Genomic DNA, 9,792 nt, shown 5'->3' with positions numbered 1-9,792 from the left:
GAAAAGACCTAGAAGATCATCTAGTCCAACCACTACCAATGCTTCCCAGCTAAATCATATTCCTCAACACAACATCCAAACGTTTCTTTCTGGGCAGTGCATTCCAATGCCTGACCACCCTTTCCAAGAAGTAATACTTCCTTAATGTCCAGCCTGAATCTCCCCTGGCACAGCTTAAAACCATTCCTTCTAGTTCTATCACTGTCTACACAAGAGAAGAGGCCAACCCCCAGCTCACTACAACTTCAGAAAGTTATAGAGAGCAATAAGGTCTCCCCTGAGCCTCCTTTTCTCCAGGCTGAACATTCCCAGCTCCCTCAGCCTCTTCTCATATGGCCTGTGCTCCAGACCCCTCACCAGCTTTGTAGCCCTCCTCTGAACACGTTCCAAGGCCGCAATGTCTTGCAGTGAAGGGCCCAAAACTGAACATAGTACTCGAGGTGTGGCTGCACCAATGCCGAGTACAGGGAGTACATGAGGATGTACATGAGGATGCTCCCTCCAAACTCTACTGCGCTCCTGGGGCCCTTGGTGAGCTGCTGGCACTGCTCCTTCTTCATAGAGCTAGGGCTGCTCCATGCTACAGGCAGTGCGCAGGCAGCAGAGTACAAGCAGGAAGGGAGACAGGCAGCAGTGTCATGATGAGATTCTGCTAAATGTTACAGTAGGGCAGCAAATATGACAAAGAAGAGGAGTTCTCTGCACCAGCACCTGCATATCTCAGGTTAAGATCTGCTTCAATGCAGGCAGCCCAATACATCTGGGCTGCTGCTGCTTGGTGGCCGGTCTCAGCATTTGCTGCCGCAAGGGTCCTGTGGTACAGATAAGAGCAATCCAATTACAGATGGGATCTAAGCTGCTGGAGAGGTCTTGGGCATCCGCTTGGCAGCTGCCACACTTGCAGAGGCAAATGAGCTCTCTTAAAATCTGTGCTTCAAATCATGTCCAGCACATGCTGTGACAAGTTGTGTGGGAGAGGAGAGCAGGAAGCAGGCATTAAATCCTTCCCCTTAGCACTGCCCTGCACGAGGTGAGCAAAGCTGGTGCTTTGAAGGAAGCAGCAGTTCATGCTCAGGTAGTCAGTGCTTTGTGCTGACATTCCAGCTTGTGCCCTTGCTGGCACTAAGATGCTGCACAGCATCTTAGTGGGTGAAGGCCGCAAGATCTGCCTTGCTCTGTCATTTATGGGAGGAAGAAACATAGCTTGCCCCTCCACTGGATGTCATTCACCTCATCCCCTCACTTCTTAGGGCAAGGAATATCAGAACAAGTAGTGGTACATCCATATGTGTCTGTATCTTCATTACATTACACTGGGGCCTGAGACCTCATGAGATGTCTGAGTTGGGCATCGTGGCTGCCTCATCTCACCACCCCACAGCTCCTGCTGTCTCCTTCCAAGCGGCCAGAGCTTGGGCAAAGTAATGCTTTAACAGCTCCATTAGTTGATACAGATTGTTTCCTGCTTAGTCCCAAGGCAACATGGCATTAAGCGATCTTCTCTGGATCTGGATCTCTCTGGATGCTTAGAAGAAACTCTCCTGTAAGCACTGCCCAGGGATGCTCTGCCTGAAGTGAAACCACCCCTCAGTGCCAATGAACAGAGACCTGCCATCCCCAGCCCCAGTGATGCTGCCACTCAGGTAGGAGTGTGCCAGCAATGCATCCTCTGGGAAGAGCTGGGGGGCATAGAAATGCTTTTCTTCTGCTTGAAGCAGCTCAAATTTACTGAGCCCTTGCAGAAGACATCATCTGATGGAGTCTGAAAGTGTGGAAAAAAAGCTCATCATAGCCAGCAGGCTCTGCAAGTTCCTTTTTGAAACAGTTACTGGTTGCTGCCAGGGTTTGTTTTGTTATAATATTAATGATCTCTCTGGGCAGCTTGGGTTTCATATATACAACTCTTTAATTATTCAGATAAAATTAGCCAAGGTATAGCTGTAAAACGTTCGTGCTGCGTTTCAGTTTGTATGTAGAAAAGGAGTCGGTGAGAACTTGGATTAAATACAAACCTACAGATACACAGAAAATATAGAACAACCATAATTTAAAATACTTCTCTTCTGCACGGAAGGACCTGTGTGTAAGTCCCAGTTTACCTCACACCTTCTGATAAACAAGGCCACTTTCGGAGGTGACTCACACCAGGAGACTGCCCCATATGATGAAAATAGCTCGGTGTTCTTTCCTTCTGCACAAACAAAAGACCATGCAAGAAGCCTCCTGCTTTCTGCAAATGGCATTACTCTGGCTGGCAAGCTGCACACCTCTGTGGTCAGATCTTTTATCTGAAGCTTTCCCAGGGCAGAACCATTCCAAGAACTCACTGCAGTTGCTGCTCAGGGCAATGGCTCCCACCTTCCCTCCTTTTCAGGTATCGACTGGCAACAGCATCCTCCCATCAGAGGAATTCAGACTCACACTTCCATGACCTCAGGATGTGCATATTCTTATTCAGGAGCACAAACACCTCAAATCTTTTCTTATAACTTCTATTACACATTTATATGATACAGTTGCTTTATTTGGTCGGCCCAACTCATGAGGACACAAGAGGATTCAAATTTATTAATGGAACGCTAATGGTCTTCACAATCCTTTTAAGAAGGAAAAATAATGTGGTTTTTAGAGATGGTGAATATTGATTACATCACTGGAGTGACTCCATGCGGGAATAAAAGCACGATAAAACGCAAACCAAGTCTATATCCTGAGCTCCTAATGCACTGATGTCATCGGGAGAGGTGACTGTGCAGTCAGCGTGTGCAAGTCAGGATAGGTCGGGTACCTTTACATCCCAGACACAAACCCGGCCCTTCTAGCCAGGGTAAAACATGACAATGTTTTATATTGCTTCAAGAAAATGGTGGTGTGCGGTGATACAACAGCCACCATGATACAAAGGTTGGTGAGAAGATCAAATGGTCACAGATTTACCCTATAGCCTGGAGGAAGCAGGGGAAATACAGGTTGATTTTTATCACACAAAAAAAATAATCTGAAAAGATATTTTGGTTCCAATTTATGGTAGCATTCAGTCTAAGCAGAATTAATTGATTTTAAAAAGGTTATAAAAACAATATTGTACCTTCCATCAGAGCTGGGAGGAAATATCTGATTATGATGGCAAGATGTGCATTATATAATGTGACAGTGTGTATGTTTTCAATAAAAGGGATATGGGCACAAAGATGTACTGTGGGATTCCACCTGGAAGCATCAGAGTACAAGACTGTTTCAACATAGGAAACACCATAAGCGAGGATCTGGCAGCTCCTCATGAGTAATAAGTGACCAACATTCAATTTGAAGCCAGAGGAGCCCAGCTTCCCTTCCCAGGATCCTGGTGATGAGGCAGGTATTTGAAACAAGGAACCAGGGTTAATATGAAAACACTCAAGTGGTACCGAGATCCTCTCAAAGCACTGCAGCCACATTAGCAACACTTTGATGGTGGTTCATCTTTTTGTCTCACTTATAATCCTCCAGCCTTCTTCATCAGACCGGTTAATTGCAGAAGCTGGGCCTTTTGGCCTCTGAACCTCTCAACTTCATGCCATTATTCCTTTCCAGCATTTCTTAGAAGCACTTGGAGAAATCTTTTAATTAAAGCTGAGGTTTCAGCGTAATGGAAGAAATTCAGAACTGAGAGCATCTTGCAGTAAGTTATTCTGAAAACAGCTGCTCTTTACCGTTCGCAGCCACCACCTTTTCCTGTCCCCACCACTTATTCCCCTTATTTTCCATTCCCTAAAGAATTCATGCAGGGGGGTTGCAAACGTATGTTTAGGTTCTGTTAAAGCGGTCTAAGAAAGACTACTATGGAGCAAAGCAGCAAGAATACAAATACATAATATAATAATTCAGCCCACCAAACCTCTGCAACAGGTGAAATACCCAAGTAACAAAGAAAGTTTCAGCATGCAGGGATGAAAATTAAAACAAACAGCCAGGCCACCTCTCTGCCTGCTGAAGGGAAGCTAAGGGAAAGTGGAGAAGGAAAGAGATACAACCATAAACAACCATTTTATTTAGCAAGTCCTGTCTTCAATAAGAACTTTTCCTTATGCTGGAACAAGATCTTTACAAGTGACTAGGTACAGCATTTCGATTCTAGGATGGCCTGCTAATGTAACACGCGTCTAGCAAAACGCTCTAGTTGCTTGGTAAAGTTCTACTTGCAGCTTTATTGTCTCTTATTCGGGTACAGGGAGAAGGTTAAAATAGGCACAGATAAAGTCACTTCTTCCAGAGCTTTGCTCGTCTCAATCTTAAAGGATTCCTGAGGTAACAGGCACTTGTTTTTCCTGAGGCTGCCTGAAAATATTTGGCCAAAAAAGGCACCAATATTATTAATGCAAATGGCAAGCTCGTTGTTACAAAAGGCTTTATTGTGCCTGTGTAAAACCTTTTCTGTTCCTGGTGGCAGTCCATCAGCTCACATCTCAGCTGGTCACACGCTGGTGCCAGCTGTGGCCGAGCGCTGTTCGCTTTCCATCTCTGAGAGAGGCTCTGTTTGGCTTGTCTGGGCCTGATCCCCAGATTTCACAGCGTGCAGGGCATAGTTAATGCTTGTGCTTTCCATCCAGCTCCAGGACCCGGTCAGGGGGTTGTACAGCATCCCATTCACAGTCTTGACAGAGAAGCCACCTAGAAAAGTAAGAAGGCATTTCAAGTCTGAAATATGCTTCTTCCACTTGTGGAACTGTGCTTCACAAGCCTGGTTTTGTCTTTTGTCAGACACCACCAGCAGCGGCGGCCTCACCATTACCACGCCATACAGTAAGCCACTGCAAAGAGATGCACTACAAACAACCACATCTGGGTGAATGGTAAAGTTTTTATTGAAGTCAGACACATCCTTCAGACTGACATCACATACTTCAAAACGTGAGCATATGTCTCTGGAAGGACTTTGCAGATCCCTCCAAGAAGAGGAAATAAAAAGGCAGAAGAGTGCAATCAGGAACTTGGCGCAAGCAAGGCGTGATTTAGCGCTCCCTGTTGAGCAGCGCTCGGTTCACTGCATGCGCCTGCCATGCCCCAGTAGGATGCAGCAGGCAAGGCAGAAAACAAACAGCCAGTCAAACCAAATCACTCCACTGCACCTGCTTCTCCTTTTCAAGAGAGAACAGGAACAAGCGGCAGCACGCTGAGGCAGGCCGCAATCCTGATGGCACTGCTGGAAGGTGCTGTGCAAAGGCTTTACAAGAGAATACCCATCTCATACATCAGGCTCACTACAGCCAACTAAAGGAGAGTGAAATGTTTGATGAGAGGGTTTTAAAGCATGTGTAGAGAAGGACAATGCAGAACTCTTCCCAGCTCAGTACTTTGTCTCTTTTAAAAGCAATCGACCTGCAGCTGACTTGATCAAATCAGCATGGCACTGCTTCTTGAGAACTGACTGCTGTACTTGTGGTAGATTTCACCTTCACGATCTTAAAGGAATCTTACAGTAACATAATACTTATAAAGAACGTGGAGCCGCAACCAAAAATAAAGCGCCTTCTCCCAGCAGGAAGATGACAAACAAAGCAGTGCAGCAGGGCAGCTCTGCAGCGCCAACACGGTTATTTCCTAAAACCTGACCTAGAAGATATGAACCACTTCAGAGAGTACATCCTGCCACCACTACAGGATGGAAAACTCGGCCTCCATGCTTCAGCCTTCCAACAGCGGGGCGGCTGTAATGGTGATTTTGTTCAAGTAATCTCCACATCTGTACAGCTCCATTTACTTTATACAATAGCCAGCAAGCAGCAGTGTCTCTAACCCAGACATAGTACTTCACACCTGGCTGGTAACTCACACAGGAAAAGCTGTGTAGTGCCAACAGCCATCACCGCAGCTCTCCTATCCCCTCGCCACAGCAAGCACTGTGTCTGTCCCCATTCCCTATCACCCAGCCCAGTACTCACTTAATTCCAAGAGATGCTCCAGTTCCTCTGGGGGAACAAACTTCTCCCACTCATGTGTTCCTTCTGGTACAATGCCTGCTATTTTTTCCGCAACCACAATTCCCAGGATATAAGACAACTGAGTTCTATTGATTGTAGTAATGAACAAAGAACCTCCGGGCTAGTTAAAATATACAAGTGTTAACATTAGAAAAAACATTCGTTTGAAAATGCATTTTAAATTTACTCTCATTAAAGCTTAAGCTGTCTATCTACGAGCTATGCTACAAGGTAACGGAACCATAGTCAGAAGGGTGTGAAATAAAACAACACCTGATGGTCTCTGAGGATCACTATCACCTTCTACAAGCAATTCAGGAGCTTCTGAACCAGACACGTTATTACAGTCAGTTTAAAGGCAGTTTGAGCCATTGCACTCCATCACCAACAGCACTGACTTGTTTTACCTAGATGAAGTGGGATGCAACCAGACCGATGAAGGCCTGGAAGCAAAGCAACATCTCAACAGCAGGCAATGCCACTAATGCTTTTCCTAAGGCAGGCGGGGGAAATAAATATCTTCCCATTTCAGGTTCCTGGAGGTGGGAAGTTGCACTCGCACCTTTGGAGTACAGCTCAGCCCTCACACACCCAGGTGGAGAAAGGGATGTAGATGGAGGCGTTCTCACATACCTTCAAATGGAAACCTCCATAATAAAAGAGAATACATATTTCCAATAACGAAAGCAAGAACGCTCTTACCTTTAACACCTGAGAGCAACACCTGATAAACATTTCGAGGTCAGCCACATGCTCCACCACTTCAGAAGCTACAATTACATCAAACGTTTCCACAGACTCCTCCACAATCTCCTCCAGTGAGCCGGACCTGTACTGTATTCTCTTGGCCAGAACTGGATCAAATGACTTGTGCAGATCCGCCGTTCTGATGTTTTCTTCCAGAGGATCAATTCCAGTAACCGAAGCTCCCAGTCTACCTAGAGGCTACGAATACAGGGTGTCATTTATTCCCTGCGTGAAAACAATTTATTTAAAGGTGCTTTCAGTTTCACAGTGTCCATAAATGATGCAGGAAACACCCAGCAGGGAACAAAGCAAACACCAGTAAATGATGAGCTCTGGTCCAGCTGTTTTATTTCATGTGTTAATTAAAAGGAAAATAAGAAGGCTTAGATTTGGTGCATGGGAGCAATAACCTCTGACAGAAAATTATATACCAGAACATACGGTATTTTGCAGAATAACTCCTGAACCCACTTTATTGTCCTAAATAAAGGTTTCCTCCAACATTACCCTCAGGTAGAGGAAAAACAAGGGAGGAAAATCAACACAGCACATAAAGGAGGAAAACAATGCCTTATTTAATTACTGTCATTACTTTCTTCAACATCCACCTGTAACGGCAAATCCTCATGTCTTTTTAATGGTCACTTAATACATGATTATATCTGGGGGCTTTCTCACTGCTGAGAACTGAACACTGATGCTTGCTAGGATAGCAGCAGGCTTGGCTGTCACTCAAGCTCCTCCAGTGTCTTCTTACTCATAGGTTAACACCTCAGTCATCACCTCTTCTGAAACCAAAACAGGCTGCAGAACATGACCACGTGTATGTTATTCCAACCCGAAATCCACCAGTTATTAGCCTGAGAGAGCCATGCAGCACTGGTTCTGTGCATCCTGTCAGAGAACAGGCTGTTATTAGACCACAGGACTTTGCTCAGAACGAATTAGTGGGGAAAGATTCAAGTCCCTTTGCAACACTTCATTTCAGATCCTGATCCTGAAGTTCCCAGGATCATCCGGCCAGATCTGTAATGCTGAACCTACAAACTACCCATGGCCTACTGATGAGATGCAGCGCTGCTCAGGGCCTGTGCAACCATTTGGTTCCACCTCTCGGCCCCCGGGTTCTGCAGACTGCTCTGGAGCCCACACTGTACTGTTAACTGGAAGAGAAGAGCTCCTCCTCCTCCAAGGGTTAGAAATGGAACAGTTAACTCAACAAATACACGTGCTTTTAGACAAGAAAAATAGCAGCGTGCTGTTTCTTACCTCACTCAGCAGCCCACCACCACAGCCAACATCCAGGATCTTGACCCCACACAGCGGGCTGCCCTGCTGGTAGGTGCCGCCCATGTTGAGCAGGGTGTCTCTGGCAGGAAAGGGCAAACACAGGGTGGTTCAGGACATGCTGTTAACTTACATGCTGAGTAATAGTGATACGTTCTCAGTATTTGCTGAGGTTACAGTGCAGCAGTACCCATAAAAACACCCGTCTTCAAACCCACACCTAATGAACGGCACTCTGATGTCATTCATGGCATGCAGGGCTGCATACTCTCCTTGCTCGTCCCACCACTTGTGTGCCAGGAGCTGGAACTTCCTCATTTCCTTTGGATCCACCGATGACTGCGAGGTGCTCAGCAGCCTCCGCACGGCGACCCTGAGCAACGAGAGCCATGTCATGGAACTCATACCTGAAATCTGCTGAGAAAACACGTTCTTCATCATCAGGGAATAAAAGAACAAGACAAAGCCTTCCCCAAACACTCATTATTTGCGGTATTTAGGAATGCCTTCACGCGATACCATCACGGCGTCAAACCGAGTTGTTAAGAAGCCTCCAACCCCCCTCACACAGCGTTAATTAGTTCGGCCCCGCTCCTCACGTGCTGTTATTCGGGTCGGTCGGAGCGCAGCCGGGATTCAGCCCAACTTCTCCATGGCGGTTCCTGAGGTTGCGGCAGGGCGGCTCCCCGCGGCCACCTGCACACACAGAGGAGCGCGCTGAGCGGCACACGCCGCATAAAGCAGCCCGCACACATAAAGCAGCCCGGCCTAGCGCTGCTACACGAAGCGGCCTGAGAACCTACAGCTTATTGCTGCGTTAGGAAAAGGAAGGCAGGTTATCCCGACCTCGGCTGCACCATCGCGTAGCCGGGCGGGGCACAGCCGGGCCAAGGGCGCCGCGTTCCCGGCCCTCTCCCAGTCACCGGCCCCGAAGGATCCCGTGCTGCGCGGCACGGCCCGCTCCACCCCCGACCTCCAGCCCTCCTCACCGCCCGCAGCCGCCGCCCGCCGCCCGCTCAGGGCTCGGATCAAAGCGCGCATCGTGCCCCCGCCACCCAACATCGCGGCTCTCGGGGCCGCCGCTCCTCTCGTCCCCCGGCAACGGGGCGGCGCCGCCAAGTTCCGCTGCTTTCCGTTCCGCCGGCTCCATCCCCGCCCCGCTGTCCCGATCAGGTTAAAAACGCCTCGTCGGAGTCCGGAGACGCTCTAACAGCCTAAGATGGCATATCAACCACACCACCTCCTCTGCACAAACGCACTTCTACCAGGATCCAGCAGCATAACGAGCTTCTGCAACAACGAGGCCCGGGGTTGTGTGGGCCTTGTTTCTTTGTTATTCAACAAGTATGACTTCACATTCTTGTTACTGACAGCTGTAGATCATTCCCCAAAGGATGTTCTGCACGAATGTGTGCAAGAACTTCTTTACAGTGAGGGTGACGGAGCACTGGAACAGGCTGCCCAGGGAGGTGGTGGAGTCTCCTTCTCTGGAGATATTCAAGACCCACCTGGACGCCTACCTGTGTGACATGGTGTAGGGAGCCTGCTTTGGCAGGGGGGTTGGACTCGATGATCTCTAGAGGTCCCTTCCAACCCCTACAATTCTGTGATTCTGTGATCAACCAGTGACCTCTTTCACTTTACAGTGATGCTGTACTTACATTAAGTTGCTGTCTAGCCAATGTGTTTGCTTTATAGGAATCACAGTTCTCATGACGATAGCATAAATAACCAGTTTTAATGTTTACTATACATTTAGAGCATGTGCCAAAATGTAATGTTTACCTACGGTCAGTTT

The 9,792-nt window shown here is 47.5% G+C and overlaps 1 protein-coding gene across 2 annotated transcripts; it reads right to left on the bottom strand.

Moving 5' to 3' along the window:
- Window positions 1–4,007: 4,007 nt before the first annotated feature.
- Window positions 4,008–9,415, bottom strand: COQ3 (coenzyme Q3, methyltransferase). 2 transcript variants are annotated; one of them, XM_015858865.1, is made up of 7 exons: window positions 8,984–9,116; window positions 8,594–8,690; window positions 8,215–8,367; window positions 7,977–8,076; window positions 6,663–6,905; window positions 5,922–6,081; window positions 4,008–4,650 (listed from the first exon to the last, which is right to left on the bottom strand). In XM_015858865.1, the coding sequence occupies exons 1-7, from the start codon at window positions 9,054–9,056 to the stop codon at window positions 4,454–4,456; spliced, it is 1,023 nt and encodes a 340-aa protein (XP_015714351.1). In that variant the 5' UTR covers window positions 9,057–9,116; the 3' UTR covers window positions 4,008–4,453. The 2 variants fall into 2 exon arrangements, with proteins under 2 accessions (XP_015714351.1, XP_015714352.1); XM_015858866.2 differs by lacking the exon at window positions 8,594–8,690 and having other exon boundaries at window positions 8,984–9,415.
- Window positions 9,416–9,792: the final 377 nt, after the last annotated feature.

Source organism: Coturnix japonica, chromosome 3, assembly GCF_001577835.2.
Source record: "Coturnix japonica isolate 7356 chromosome 3, Coturnix japonica 2.1, whole genome shotgun sequence".
In the NCBI taxonomy this organism is placed as follows: domain Eukaryota; kingdom Metazoa; phylum Chordata; class Aves; order Galliformes; family Phasianidae; genus Coturnix; species Coturnix japonica.
Note: the sequence above shows the minus strand (reverse complement) of the source record. Positions and strands in the feature narration are given on the sequence as shown.